The 15,674-nt window shown below is 40.9% G+C and overlaps 1 protein-coding gene across 9 annotated transcripts in view; it reads left to right on the top strand.

Moving 5' to 3' along the window:
* Window positions 1-15,674, top strand: part of SLC4A4 (solute carrier family 4 member 4) — a 309,392-nt gene that overhangs the window by 20,697 nt on the left and 273,021 nt on the right. For all 9 annotated transcript variants that reach the window (XR_008717186.1, XM_055588771.1, XM_055588772.1 and 6 more), the window contains one exon: window positions 1,519-1,698. Coding sequence is in view for 8 of the 9 variants with exons in the window: in XM_055588771.1 (XP_055444746.1) it covers window positions 1,519-1,698 (180 nt within the window). In the remaining variant the exon portion in view is untranslated. The remainder of the gene's footprint in view (window positions 1-1,518; window positions 1,699-15,674) is intronic.

The following is a 15,674-nucleotide window of genomic DNA, read 5'->3' on the forward strand; positions in this document are numbered from 1 at the left end:
GGTTAGAGATGATAAATTTCTCACTGGCACCACATTCTGCAGGGAGAATTTCACTGTGCTTTTTAGTAGTTGAGTTGGAGTGTGTGTCTGGGTGTTTGTATGTCTGTGTATGTGTTGGGGGCAGGGACTTCATGTTTTATATAGATGCCTCAGACTTCATTCCAAGTATCGGATTTTTTTTTTTTTTGACTGCTTATTCATTCACATGGGGTTCTGCATTCTTGATTGGAACATCTTGCTTGATATAATTGTTTTAATCCTTCCAGTTTAAGGGAACACCCCTGTGAATTACAGTGTTTTTAGATAGGCCTCGTGAGTGACAGTGGAAAGGAATTCATGGTATATTCATCAGACATTTGCATGTATGTGTCTTGCATGTGAGTGTGTGATATTTATTGTCTTTGGTGCCATACAGTGGTCATTATGGAATAATTCCAGAATGTGGAGGAAATCCCTAGATAATCTCATCTTTTTTTGCAACCCCCATTTGCAATTCAAAAAGAAAAGAAGTTTTCACATTACTTCCGAAATGGTGGTTCCCACATTCAAAGTTAGACCGCATACAAAGTGAAAGTAAAAGTTTTCCAGTGGAAAAAAAGATGTAGAACTTTGAGTTCCTTTTTCTTCTGTCTTATCAGATTTTGTAAAAATAATACCACTTGTCAGTATTGCAGTTCTTCCATCTCGAGAACTAAAAGCATTTCACAATCTTTTTTCCTCATGCCCTTCTCTTCAAGGCAATCTTTACTGGGCTGGGTTTATTTTTATCACAGCAACAACCAGTTTTTAGAAACTTTTGCAAACGAAAAAAGAAAAATGAGAATGGCACTGTAGCTGACATTCATTTTAGCTGTTTCCTAGTGTGAACATTTGAGTATTTCTAAAATTTTCTCTCTAAGTATGTCTTATTTTTTCTTAGTTTGTCCCAGTTCTAAGTCTCTATTCTGCTGATGGGGTAAAAAAAGTTTTAGCGTAAAACCTTATACCCACAGAATGACGTTTTGAACTTTGAATTAGGTCTTTTCCCCCCTTTTTCCAATAACTCCTTTTTCATCACCCTATTCAGTATAATCACAGGCTCCAGGAAAGTTGGCACTGGAGAGGACTCTTAAGGATTACCCAGTTTAAGACCTTCATATAAATGAAGAAACTGAGGCCCAGAATGATTAAGGGACATGCTCAAGGTCAGATAGCTCATTGATGGCAGAGGTTTGACCAGAATCAAGGATTCCTGATTTCTAGTTCAATATTCTTTGACTTGCCTAAACAAAAAGAGTCTATCTGGATAGAATTAGAACACAGCCTCACCGAATCCTGGTGGCAGCCAACAGGTTGAATTACAATCTAGTTCAATGAAAATTGGAAGGCAGTTTTATTTTTCCAGTTTGTCAAATGTGAAATGGTAATGTTGAATTTATGGACATTTTTTTTTTTTTTTCTGACCTCTGGGTCTTGTGTGATTTCTATGTAGCCGAGACTGTGGTTTGAAATGACTGGTGATTTGTGTTCCTTCCTCAGGCCACCACACCATCTACATTGGGGTCCATGTGCCAAAGAGCTACCGGAGAAGGAGACGTCACAAGAGAAAGACAGGCCACCGAGAAAAGAAGGAAAAGGAGAGAATCTCTGAGAACTATTCTGACAAGTCAGATGTGGAGAATGCGGATGAGTCCAGCAGCAGCATCCTGAAGCCTCTCAGTGAGTTCCCCCTGGGTGCTGGTGCCCCTCCCTGCCTCCCTCCCATGGCCTTGGGAAAGACATGCTTGAAGATCTTAGGGCAAATGGGGAGGGGTGCAGCGATGCTGGGATGCTCGCCTCTAAAGCATAATGTCTCCGGAGGTGATGCTTTTCTTGTCCCTGTAGGTTGGTCTAGGAGGAGACCTGGTAAAATTCTGAGCAGGTCAGAAGAAATCTGACAGCGTTTAGGCGTTTAGCATTTTGTATTTCCATTAGTGAAGTAGGACAGAGTATTATAGGTGATATTTAACTGCAGTTATCAGCAGTAACTGGGAAATTTTTCAAGAAATTTTTGCATTGTTTCTCCTTAGAAGTAGGTTCTATTAAGAAAGCAGGTCAAGATGAGGAATATATATATATATATATATATATATATGTATGTATAATCCATAGAGGCTTCTCTGGTGGTTCAGGGGTAAAGAATCCTTCTGCGAAGCAGCAGACATGGGTTCAATTCCTAGGTCAGAAAGATCCCTTGGAGAAAGGAAATGGCAACTCACTCCAGTATCCTTGCCTGAAAAATCCCAATCTATTGGCTCACAAGAGAGTTGGACATGACTGGGCCAGTAAACAACAACAAAGTATAATCCATAACATCTTATGAAAAAACACAAATGAACTTTTTGGCTATATGCACACATATATATGTATATGTGTATGTATATATATACACACACACATACTGTGCTGTCCTTAGCTGCTCAGTTTTGTCCAATTCTTTGTAACCCCACAGACTGTAGCCCTTCAGGCTCCTCTGTCCATGGGGATTCTCCAGAGAAGAATACTGGACTGGATTGTCATGCCCTCCTCATATACACGCATACGTATTTACATGACATTTATAGGATTATAGGTTACATTTAGCCAGGTTGATTTAAAAAAGAATAGTGGGAAAACATCCTGAAAATCAGAGGGTCATTTACAGTGACGCAGCTCTGAAAATGTTGAAACTACTAGCCATCATCAGACTTTGGATAGAGGTGTTATTTGGCACAGAATAGCAGGAGGTCAAAGCACATCCTTGGATTCAAGTGGATGGATGTGTGTTTGGGTTTATGTGTTTATTGCTTTGGTTTCTTTTGATGTGGAGAACATTGGGCTATCTGGGCAGCTTTGTGGCTGGAATGAGAATAAATATATGCAGTAGAAGCGAAAAGCAGCAGAAACATATGCCAGTTTGGGAAGATTCCCCAACATGAGTTACATAGTGACAGCTTTTTGTGTTGGCCAGCTCAGCCCAGTTCTTCCTCTCTTTGCTACAGTTGCAGAAATCCAGAATCTGCAATAAAATCCATCATGGGTGGCAAAGATAAAGATCCAGTTCAGTCTTTGTAGGTGATGAGAGGCTAAATTAGAATTAACAGCTCAGAACTGTTGAAAGTGAGTTTACAGAGTTAAATATGAGGTTGTGAAGTGTAGTGATGTGAATCTGTGAATTGTTTTTATAGTCTGTCTACTGGAGCTGAGTAGGTGGCTTAGCAGGTAGAGAGGTACTTATGTGGAGAGGAGCCGTCAGCTCGGACCACCGAATTAAAGAGGAATGTTCTGAGGACAGTTTGGGGATGGACCACTGAATTAAAAGTTTGAAGTGTTGGAGTAAATGTAAGACTTACATGGGACCAGAGGACAGGAGGCAGGAGTTGCATGCTTTTCACTGGAACACTGGGGGAGAGCCTTTCTGAAATGCATTGTTTGTATGTTGACTAAAAAAAAATGGGGTCTGTTTCGAGCAAAGTCCTTGAAATGCAGACAAAAAAGGTCACAGTTAATAGTCTGGAGGAACGAAAGATAACATTCCTTTCCAAATACATTACTAGTTTATCTCGATTTGCTATCTGTTTTGGCAAGACCTGAGCCAGAATCAGAGGTGCTGTCTCCAGTGTGTGTGCGTGTGTGTGTGTGTGTTTGTGTGTGTGTGTCTGTCTGTCTGTCTCATCGTCTCTCATTCTGCAATTTAAGAACAGGAGTGCATCATCTCTATAAATACTGAAAGGGAAAGAGATGCTCACTTACACAAATGGGCCACAGGATTTTGAGATGATCATTATGTAATAGCTTTTTAGGAAGGGCAGTGGAAACTATGCCAGTAATACTCAAGTAGGTAATAGGGATGAACAGGTCAGAAAGGCACTGAGGCTGAATCTCTGTCTTCCACGGAATGCTGTGACTTCCTGTGGCCTCTGGAGACCAGTTTGAGTAGAGCGTGTAGAGGACGGAAGGCAGTTCATGCTCTTTACCCTTAGAGGTCTCCTCCTTGGGGAGTACTGCATTGGGTTGTATACTTCATTTCTGAAGCGAGCCTACGGAGACATCATTGTTAAAGACGATGATAACAAAGAAATGATCAATAAATTTGTATTTTACAGTTAGTTATTTTCTGCTAGTCAGTAAGTTATGCTGTCATATGCCTGTGACATATTTGACATCCAACTTGACATGAAGATCCTGAAAGAAATTGCTGTATTTTCTCCACTGCTTATCATGGAGACTAGATGGGTTGGTAGCTGGTTTATCTGGTGCAATTCTTTTTTTTTTTAATTTTTATTTATTTATTTATTTATTTTTTTAAATTTTATTTTATTTTTAAACTTTACATAACTGTATTAGTTTTGCCAAATATCAAAATGAATCCGCCACAGGTATACATGTGTTCCCCATCCTGAACCCTCCTCCCTCCTCGCTCCCCATTCCATCCCTCTGGGTCATCCCAGTGCATATCTGGTGCAATTCTACTTAAAAATCATTGCACTCAGATGTAAAGGGACATTTAAGCGTGTAATTTTGGGGAAACTATAGGGCTCTGGCGCCAATGTGAAGACAAAAGTTTCTCTTGTTCTTAGATCTGTGGTTTAAGTAACTTATGTCTACAGGCATGCCATGTCTACTGGCCCCCTGGACCAGATTCTTGCATGGACCTGGCATTATATCAGGTGGTGCTTGTCACTGCTGAAAAAATCCACCTGGAAATAGAGCCCCTTGATGAGAATCATCTCTGATTTTTTCCTTCCTGTCACCCTCATCTGCAATATGTCAATAACTTTTGTTGGTTCTACGTCTAAAATACCTCTGAATCTGTCTATTGTTTTTTAATGTGATTGCCATATTCTGATCCAGGGAATCCTACCCTCTTGCTTAAGACAACTGGAACAGCCTCTGCTTTTCATATCTTTTCCCACACAGAGGGAGTAGTGATTATCACGAAGTGCAAATTGGGCCATACCATTCCCTCTTTAGAATGAAATCCTGGTCAAAGCTCAGGGTCCACTGTGTCTCACCAGAATCCTTTGCATTACTTGCTCCTTGTTCACTTTAATTCAGCCACACTGATTTTTCAGTGGTATCCAAACCTTTTCTGCCTCAGGACCTTTGCTTGTACAACTCTGTCTTTCTGGAATGGTCCCTCATTCTTGCCCTGGTTAGCTTTTCTCTACCTTTATGTTCCGGCTTCAAAGTGTTGTCTCTTCAGAGAGCAATGCTTTGCCCTGCTATTCTATCTGATGTATTAATAGCTTCTCCAGTGTAGGTCTTCCACAGTTCTCATCTCTTTCCTTTGTAATACATGTTTCACTTCAGGAGTTTACTAACCTACAGTTAGTGAAAAAACCTACAGTTTTGTCTTGTGCTGATGGGACTTGGATCAGGTTTGTCTTCTTCTCCTATGTTATCTCTGGCACCTAGCATAGTGCCTGGTACATAGTATGTGTGTGTGTGCATGCTAAGTCAGTTCAGTCATGTCTGACTCTATGTGACCCTATGGACTGGAGCCCACCAGGCTCCTCTGTCCATGGAATTCTCCAGGCAAGAATGTGGAGTGGGTTGGCATGCCCTTCCCCAGGGGATCTTACCGACCCAGGGATCGAACCTGAGGTTCTTAGGTCTCCAGTGTTGGCAGGTGGATTCTTTACTACTAGTGCCACCTGGGAAGCCCAGTGTATATGCTTCAGTTCAGTTCAGTTCAGTTCAGTTGCTCAGTCATGTCCGACTCTTTGCGACCCCATGAATCGCAGCACGCCAGGCCTCCCTGTCCATCACCAACTCCCGGAGTTCACTCAGACTCACGTCCATCGAGTCAGTGATGCCATCCAGCCATCCAGTTGAGTTGATGGATTGCCACAGAGGAAGACATAGGTATTGCTTCTATTGGCCTCACTCTTTTCCACTTTATAGATGAAGATCCAAGTGATTTTCTTGTTTGTAATCCTCATACGTGATCTTTATATTTCCTGCTCTGCCTTTTTCTCTTGCCATGTTAAAGTTGGCCCTGATTTTTAATTACTCCACTTTGGAAAGTGCCTCATTATTTCAGCTATTGCTGAAGCACTACTTTGGTCAAGGCACACGACTCCCAAGTGTGTTGAGTTGCTTGTCACTCATAGCTGTTGGAGGAAATCAATCCACAGAGCACGTGGATTCCTCACTTACATTTAAAAATGCTCACTAGTCCACACAAGAGCTCAGGTGACTCAGCTTTGGAAACCATATTGAGGAGGCATAGGACAAATAGTAAAGGATATTTGTAATAAGACATAAGCCAAATATCTTCCAGTATTCAGGCACATCGGGAAGATGACATAATTAATGGGTTCATTTAGCTTATAACACAGAAGCTTTTTTCTCTTCCCTGTGGCTCTGGTGTCAAGAGAAGGCTTCTAAAAAGTGGATGCATGTTTTGAATCTTAGGCGTTGGGAGCTTTGAGGAGGAAGCTAGCCAGCTTCTTTGTCCCTGTCCCCCTCTTCCCACCCTCAAGCTCAGCAGCAGCTCTGAGGCCTCGCACAGCTGTTTTTCTCTGTGTGGCATTTGAGCTGGTGTCCCACTTTGGGACACAGAGAAGAAAACGCGTGTGAGAAGTGTGGGACATGAGCAATGGGGCGGGAGGCTGGGAAAGACAAGTGAAGTGGAAGAGCAGGCAGGAGGAGAGACAAGGGAGCGAGGAGGTGGTGTGGAGTGGGTGGTGGAGAGAAAAGCTCGATTGTGCTCTTTCTTAAAAATAACCCTTTGCCTCCCCCACTGTGCACTTTTTCTTCCCCCTAAGTTAGCAACTGCCGTCCTCCGAGGGTTGCCCATTCTGGATGGGGAGGTGGTCCTAGACGAGCTAAACTCCTACCATCGATGGAGTGACCTCTGCACTTCGCATTTTGTTAGTGTGCTGGGGTGCTCGTGGGGGACTCACAGGCCTCTCTGTGACAGCAGAGACTCTGAAGATGTATAAAATGTTAGCAAACAGAGCTACAAGCAGAACATCCTGTTCAGCATTTCGGTCTGATGTGTAATCTATCTCTTGACAAGCTTGCACATGCCTCGGTGCTGGGAGGTGCTAACTGCCTCTCACACATATGTCTTGCCCATGGTGGGATCCTGTCGCTAGGTATGCGTGCACAGACGTTCATTCAGTTGTGTGGTAGTCTTTTTTAGCTCTTTGGATGAGTACCAGGACTGATGGATTTATGCTAGTGAGCATTGTTCTGTGAGCCTGGAACATGGATGCCCGTGGGTGATCCAGTTATAGCCAGGAAACTGAAGCAGAGAAATGGACAGCCGCTTTTGTTTGGTGCTTCCAGGGAAATGAACAGAGTACCTTTGCATAAGAGCCAAGATTATTTGGGATTTTGTCATTTGACTTCCCCTGTGCCCTCCCCCAACCCGACTTCATTCTTCTGGGTGCATTTCTACTTTTTCCTTGATTCTTACATGTTTTCGGGTGAGGCCTTGAATACCGATATCTAAGATTCTTACAATTTTCTCTGCACCATTTGCGTATCCTCCCAGTGAACCAGTATGCAGGAGAGAAGGAAGTCTGAAGTGTGCATGAAAAGAGTAGATTCTGTCCCTTTTAAGAAATAAAACACAAAAGAAATACACTGTCTTTTTCATCCTCTTCTTTATTTTTCATCCTATATACGTAGGAGGATGCACTTTATCTTTAGGTCTGAAACAAAGGCTTTTTGTATTAAAAAATAATTGAAAACCTAAAAGTTGGCCTTTTCAGAAGGGTCACTTGTGATGGAATTTTACTGAAAAGGCAGTGGGTCACGGCAGTTAGGAGCACGTTTGAGCTAGACAGTTCGAATACCGGCTCATACCAGCAGCGTGAACTTGGCAAGATACTTAAGCTCTCAGTACTCCACTTTCCTCTCCTGTAAAGGGAATAATGATAGAAGTTAATCCGTAGTGCTCTGAGTGTTAAATGAGCGGTGTATCTGGTTAGCAATTATTATTTTGAGTTATTCTGAACACTTTCTTTGAGCTCATCTTTTCCCATCCACTGTACACAGGTAATGCCAAAGCGTCAGACTAAAACTTTGCAGAATTACTTCTTTAAGCGCTTCTGCCTTTTGTGCTATCAGTGCCCACTAGCTTTTCCTTTGCTTTGGCTGTCAGCTTGACTCCTGGATCCCAATGGCATCTTCAGGAGATCTACCTTAAATTGAGTCTCTTATTAATAACTTGCTGGTGGTACAGCCTGGATGCTGCATAGCATGAAAGGACCAAGGAAACAAGATGTTCACTAGGCAGAAGTGATACTGATCGTGCTCCTATTTTGTGTAAAAGACAGCCAGTAGAGCAAGTGACTGCTTATTACCACCTGTGTCCTTGAATTCAGCCAGTAGTTGGAATTCCGCATCTGAGCCCCTGAAGGCAAATGGTCTGTCCCTTCTTTCCTGAGAAGGATCTCTTTCCTGCCTCTTTCTTTGTGTTTCTCAGTGAAATTAATCTGGCTAAGAAGGGCAGTTGGGTGGGACGAGTCAGCAGCTTGAAGGCAGTGCTGTGCAGAGAGGAAAATGTTTGGCATACATGTGTTTCTGGTGGCACGAGGCAGGCTCAACAATGTTGTGTTTTGTGTGGTACACATAATTGCTGTTTCTTCCTCTGTGCTGCTGATGAGTACAGGAGGGCTGTGTCATGGTGCTTCCACCTTCTTTCACTGGTTAACTGTGTAAACCTCATAGGAGCCTGGCGTTTTGGAAATGCGATTCACTTGAAGTCACCTTGAAGCTGCCTCCAAGCGGCAGTCCTTCACACTATGGAAGAGTGTCATTTCTCGTAGCCTCTGACTGTTCTATTACAATAGTTATTCCATTTTATCATGCCATGAGATGTTATGAATAGTGCGTTTACGTGTGTCATGGGAGAGTTGATGTTGTTGCTATTTATAGTGACTCATGAGTTCTGGAGGCCTCAGAGGGTTCCACTGTGCTCCAGGGGCTGGGGTACGCAGGCTAAAAAGAGACTGTGACTTGGGGTGGAAAATGGGAGAAAACCAGAGCCCCGTGTGGAATGTCAGATGTGAAGTATACTTTAATGAAGCGAAGAGGGTGTAAATGACTGTGGGTCACGGGCATTAGCTCCTCAGCAGAAGGCAGGACGCATCCTGTGGTTTGGGTTCAAGGTTATAAGATAGGAATCTTGAGGGTGTGAGCATATTTGAGAGTATATGTGTGATTAAAAAAAGAAAGATATTGGTACGGATCTTCTTGAAATGGTAATTCTATTTAGGAAATTTCTCATATAAAAAGTTCTTGAAGGACTCTATGGGTTCTTAATTCCAGGGATTTAGATTCAGGACTTTATGGACTTGAACTGTTAATGCAAAAATTGCTATGAGGGACCATAGGGGACCATGGGTATACTCTATAAATAAATTCTCTGGAATTCTTCCATGACCACAATCTGGAAGCAGGAATGTTGGGTTCTTTTAATAACTTTCCCATGGATGGGGAGTGTTACTTGACTTTTCAACACATTTCTGTAGAGGTGTGGTGAGCATGGAGTCCCTGTCATCTTTGTTACCTATATAATCAAAATCTTCGTTATCTTTGACTCTTAAGTATTCTTCCATAGACAGCCACTCACTGAGTCCTGTTGGTTTTCCATCAGTGTCTCTTGTGTCTGCCTTTTCCTTCGCATTCCTAAGGCATTATCTTCTTTGGATTTTCTGCCTTTAGGGTCTGACTTGAAATAGAAGGGAGTTATTTCTGATAAGGTTTCCAGATTGCTAAACTGTCACTTTCATCTTGTCTCTCCTTAATTAAATAAATAGTAATAATAATAATAATAATAATAAACCCTTCCAATGCTCCTCATTACTGAAAACAGTTTCCTAACTTGGGCCTCTTAGACATTTAAAAAGAGATTGAGACTGTAATGGAGCTTCCTCTACTGTTTTCAATATTTTAAGTAGTTTAATGCAAATTGTAGGTTTACTCTGCTTCTGCAGGCCTTAAAGAGCATTTATACCAGCACATAGTGACTTTCCCAGTTTTTGAACTCCTGTGGCAAGTATTTTACATTATTTTACAAGTATGTTACATGTTCTGATACTTAGACCTGTGGTGATTTGAGTATTGACTCACTTCTTTAATTCAGGTGTGTGTCGTCTCTCCAACGACATCATTAGAGCCCCACTGGCAGGAGCAATATCTCATATTTAATATGAGTCATGTTTTGAAGTAGCATATCCTTTGAGTGGGTATACAAATAAAATGTCCAGAAATGATCAAGTAGGTTAAAATATTCTGCTCTGTCTGCAAAAATAAAAACTGAAAAGTTTAATATTAACAACTACCTTAGTTTAAAAAAATGCTATTTTTCCCAACCTAAATCTTATTCAAATGTGATTAAAATAGAAATCACTGGAGTTGTGCAGTAGAGTGAGTTGAACAATAGTGACACGAAAAGAGAGAAGGCCAGGAAAAGTATTTTTTCTCATGCTGTATAGTTCTGCAACTTTGCTTTGGAATGACTAATTAGCACATAAAAAATAGAAATTGTTCATATTTTCAAAACAGAAATAATAAGTGCTACCCTGCATGTACTTTTTCTCATGAGAAAATATTGAAATGTGTGAAGATATGTATGTCAGTGCAAGAATGCAAAATGTTATTTAAGATGGCATTTCACTAAAGAACTGTATTAGCATGTTGAGTTGGAGTTAAGCTTCCCTCTGCATAAGACTATTTGGGGTACATATTCCACTTTGCCAAGTGAGGATAGTATGTAAAAGAGGTTACTTATGATAGTGAGATTCGTTAATCAGTTTATGTCATGGAGGCTGTTTGTGGAGTGTCTTACATGGAGAATTTTAAGAATTGTTTATGTATGTTTATCACGGATAAACAGATTAATCCATGTTGCTGCAGGGATGAACTTAGGTGACCTTTGTACATCCTTCTCAGAATTATGATGTAATGGTTTTGAAACAAGAATGTCCCTGAAATTTTTTATTCTTTTGGTGTTTGCCAATTAAGTCAAATTCCTTTTTTTTTTTTAAAAAAGCAGAGTGTACTCAATACCCTTAAGAGTTACTTTTGGTAGTGGTGTTATTGTGTTCCAGCAATCTGTATTAAAATTATCCTTTGTCAGTTACCAAAATTTTAACACAGAGGCCACAGAGAAATTACATTTAATTGATTCTGCTTCATTTACGAGGTTTTGGGAAGGAATAACTTAGGTGTAATGGAAAATGTGACTTCTGGATGCAGATTTACAGGAAACATGCCGACTGTATAGCTGGCTGTGTTTGTTCAAAACTGAAGTTGTTTTCAGCAAAAAATAGGCTGATTTCTGTTACCAAGTCATGGGAATAGCAATTTCTGTAACTAGAAATTCACTGCAGATTCATATAGTATCCAGAATGCATGCATGAGCAGCTTATAAAATCCTAGGTCAGTTCTTTGACTCTGCTTTGTTATTTCTTGTGAAATTGCTGAATTCCCCAAATGAACAAAAACCAAGGAAACAAACAAGCAAAAAAGTTCAGAGAGATTTTTGGATTATTTTATTGATGTCCACACCCAGAGATGGCTAATATTCTCCCTTGTTCCTCCAATTCTTAAATATAGATTTTGAACAAAAGATACTATGGTTAATGAGAACTGAAGGTAGATAACTGGTATTCCACTGGCGACTCATTTAGATCAAATGCTAATCAACGTTTTCTAAAGTGCGTGAGAAGTGTGTGGCTAAAGGAAACTTTTCCTGAGTTATTATTTACTTGCTCAAATCAAACTTGGAAGGTTTATAGATTTTTTTTTCCCCTATCAAATTGACTGGAAAATGTGTATGCCACGTTCTCTTTAAGCTCCTTTTATTCTATTGTTTTATGATTCTTTCTGACATTTATAAAAACACCTAAGTGATGAATATAATGGGATAAACTTCAGGATCTTTGCATTGCATATTTTTTGTGTACAGTAGAAGTGACAGAGAGGCTTTCCTTGTCTGGCAGGTGGGGAAAATGTTCTGCCTTTAAGTGTGAAGATGGGGAATTTTAATAGAAGGCTCGTACTAGCTTGGATGAAAAAGAGATCAATCAAGGGCAACGTATTAGTAGAAAAACCAACCTGAAGCTTGTATTTATTTCTAGTAACAATTGATTTTTAAAAATGTCATTGAATTCCACATTTTGGCCAGTGTGGGTGGAGGGGCACAGGAAAAAAGTACATGAATGGCACTGAAGGTAAGGAGATAGGAAAGTGTTAGCCGCTCAGTTGTGTCTGATTCTTTGCAGTCCGTAACCATAGTCCACCAGGCTCCTCTGACCATGGAATTATCCAGGGAGTTATACCGGAGTGTGTTGCCATTCCCTTCTCCAGGGGATCTTCCCGACCCAGGGATTGAACCCTGGTCTCCTGCATTGCAGGCAGATTCTTTGCCATCTGAGCCACTAGGGAAGCCCAAGGAGAGCGAGGAGATGACCAGTTCTGAGAAAGAGACACTGTAGAGGGACCCTGACTATTGAGAAAGATGGTGAGACCAAAGAACAGAAAAATCACTGGGTGAGTGGCAGAGGCTAGCTTCTCACCCCTCAAAATAGAACCACATTTCTTAGCAGGACCAGATCTCTAATGCTGTCCTCAGACAAGTTTCAAGTGGCCTCTGCCTGTCTTATCTTTAATCCCCCAAGGGATAGTTTTTCTACCATGATTATGAAATGATTACAGTGATTCTCGAGCTTCTTTTCATTGTTCTGTTTACATTACTTCTTTGTATTGGTTTTGGAGTCCTCCCTAAGAGATGTTCCTTCTATCAGAAACTTGGGTCTTACTAGATCTTTTCTTAATACTTGTTTATTATTATTTTTTTTTAATTCCAGAGCACTAAGATATAAATAATCATATTTAGCATTCTGAAAAATTCTTTTGGTTAATCTCTGAGATTTCTAGTAGGCCATTTAAGATAGCTACAATTCAATTTATGTTCCTTATAGGAGATTACCCCCAGGATTTGTGCAGCCACGAGATAAAGCTGGGGGAAAGTACTTTCTACAAAGGCTGCCCTGAGTGTTCACATCTAATCCAAGACTGGTCCCTTAGTAATCTGCCTGATGACGGTGGAAATTCAGTGAGGCAATGGGACTTTTTTGGAAGACAGCTGGATCTAGGGGAATTTTTGTAAGCAGTGAACCATTCTTTAATTGAAACCACTGGATGTGGTTAGTAGTTTATTTTAAAAACACCATATGTTAGTTCATTCCTATATACTGTGACAATCGTAGTTTAATCAAAAGCTGCTTGTGACATTTCAGTTTAGTCCTGTTCATGAAAGAGTGGCTCACTTCCTTGAAATCCTGATCTCTGTGCCAAATGCCAGCACATTCACAATTACAGTTTGGCTTTTAGGCAATTGTGCAACTTTTTTTTTGAGTATGTGGTAGGTTTTTATTTATTTTTGTCACTTTCACTAATTTGTCATATTCTTAAATGAAAAAAATGTTTTCTCAGCTTTTTGTTTGTTAAACAGTGACTTTTACTCCTTTCTCCATAGTTCCCCTGAGAGGAAATAAGCTAATGTAATTTTTTTTTTTGACTCTTTTTTTTTGGCCAGAAAGTCAAGCTAATGCATGATCTCATTGAGACATGATCTACTTGTATGAACCATAAGCTAGTAAGCTTGTCATCATTCTTCATGGTTCTGGGGCAGACACCCCATGAGCCACCACAACAGGGTGAGAGGAGAGATGCAGTCAGATCCCTGAGTCTCAGTGCAGTGCAATGCAAGTCAATTCAATTTAATCCATTTTGATTCAGTCCGAGAAATATTTTGTTGTTGTCATTCAGTCGCTCAGTGGTGTCTGACTCTGCGACCCCATGGCCTGCAGCACCCAGGCTTCTCTGTCCTTCACCATCTCCTGGAGTTTGCTCAATGTCTATTGAGTCGATGATGTCATCCAAATATCTTGTCCTCTGTCATCCCCTTCTCCACTTTCCCTCAGTCTTTCCTATCATCAGGGTCTTTTCTAATGAGTTGGCTCTTCACATCAGGTGGCCAAAGTATTGGAGCTTCAGCATCAGTCCTTCCAATGAATATTCAGGGTAGATTTCCTTTAGGATTGACTGGTTTGATCTTCTTGCAGTCCATAGTATTCTCAAGAGTCTTCTCCAGCATCACAGTTCAAAGGAAATATTTAGGGAGTACTTTTTTTTCAGGCATAGACCCGGGCACTGGGCCTGCAGAGATGAAAATTGAAACCTGACAGTTTAGTGGAGAAAATGACACAATTCAAATTGCAGAGACTATGACAATTACTATAGTAGAGCTACACACCAGGTGGTATGAGGGCATCAAGGAAAATGTCTAGGTTTGACATGGGGAGTAGGAAAAGGCATCACAGAGAAAGGAGCGTTTGAGTTGAGCCTTGGAGCAACAGGAGTGTCCGGAGGGGAGGGGAGGGGAGTGAGGAGCTGGTGAGGTTTCATTGCCTCTTCACCCAGGAATGGACCAGCACAGAGGGTGAGCAAACTGAGGGGCTTCTACCAAAAGATCCCTTCCCCCTTTAGAAGAAAAGAATGTGGTCATTATATTTCTGTAGTTAAACAACCATATGGGACTTCCCTGGGGGTCCAGTGGTTAAGAGTCCACACTTCCACTGAAGGGGGCACAGGTTCGATATCTAGTCAGGGAACTAAGATCCCACATGCTGCATGATGGGGCCAGACAAACAAAAACCAGAAGGAAAAAAACAACCATAGAAGTACATTTTAGGAGACTCTGCTTGGTAGCCTGCCTAGTATATATTCTCCTTTTCTTCTTTCTCCTCAAAACGCCAATTTTGTTCATGACGGCAGTGTGGCAGCTGAAAACATAGATTTCCCAGGGTCCCCTGAGGCTAGGGACTAAGCCATGTGACTTAGTCCTGACCAATGAGATGTAAGCTTAGGTGGACTGGGTGGTGCTTGGAGAAATGCATGTTTCTTAATGGAAAGGGATAGGTGACTGACACTTATTTTAATAAATATTAGTGAGTGAATATTTTAGTTCCATTATTTACTCCATAAATGGTAAATAATATCTTCTACTTAGAGGAAGTGAAGACCTGGAATCTCTTAATTTTGTCCTTGTTGTTGGTGAGCCTGAGCAGCCCTCAGATTTTGCAGGTTGGTCTGTTTATGTGACTGCTTGTCCCGTCACACTCATCTTACAAAGGAGAGCTATCAGCAGTAATGTGAACAAATCTGTGTAGAACATGATGAATTTTGTTGATAAAATGTTGCTGAGAATAATAACAATGAATATTTATTGGACACAATCTCTGCAATAGGTACTCTGCAGGTACCTAAAAATTGTAATCTTAGTTTTCCTTATCAAAGCCCTTGAGGTTAATGTCCTCATTTTTAGGGTTAGGGACCTGAAGCTTGCAGAAGTGAGTGACTCACCTGACATTACGTGGTTGGCAAGTGGTGTTGCTGGGACACTGGCATCTGTCTGACTCCAGGCAAAGTTCGTAGCCATTGTGCTAGAGTGATTAGGATAAAGGTTAGATCAGGCTTTTTCACAGCATCTAGCTAGAGAGAATGAAATTTGAAAGTCATTGTTCACATCCAAATTCACCTTGTGTAATATTATCAACATTAATTCCTTTTTCTTTCACTATGGAGTAGTGATAAACTTAAGCACAATAGATGAAGTAGCCTTTCCTTTTCTCCCTTGAAGTCCTACA

Source organism: Bubalus kerabau, chromosome 7, assembly GCF_029407905.1.
Source record: "Bubalus kerabau isolate K-KA32 ecotype Philippines breed swamp buffalo chromosome 7, PCC_UOA_SB_1v2, whole genome shotgun sequence".
Classification (NCBI taxonomy): Eukaryota; Metazoa; Chordata; class Mammalia; order Artiodactyla; family Bovidae; genus Bubalus; species Bubalus kerabau.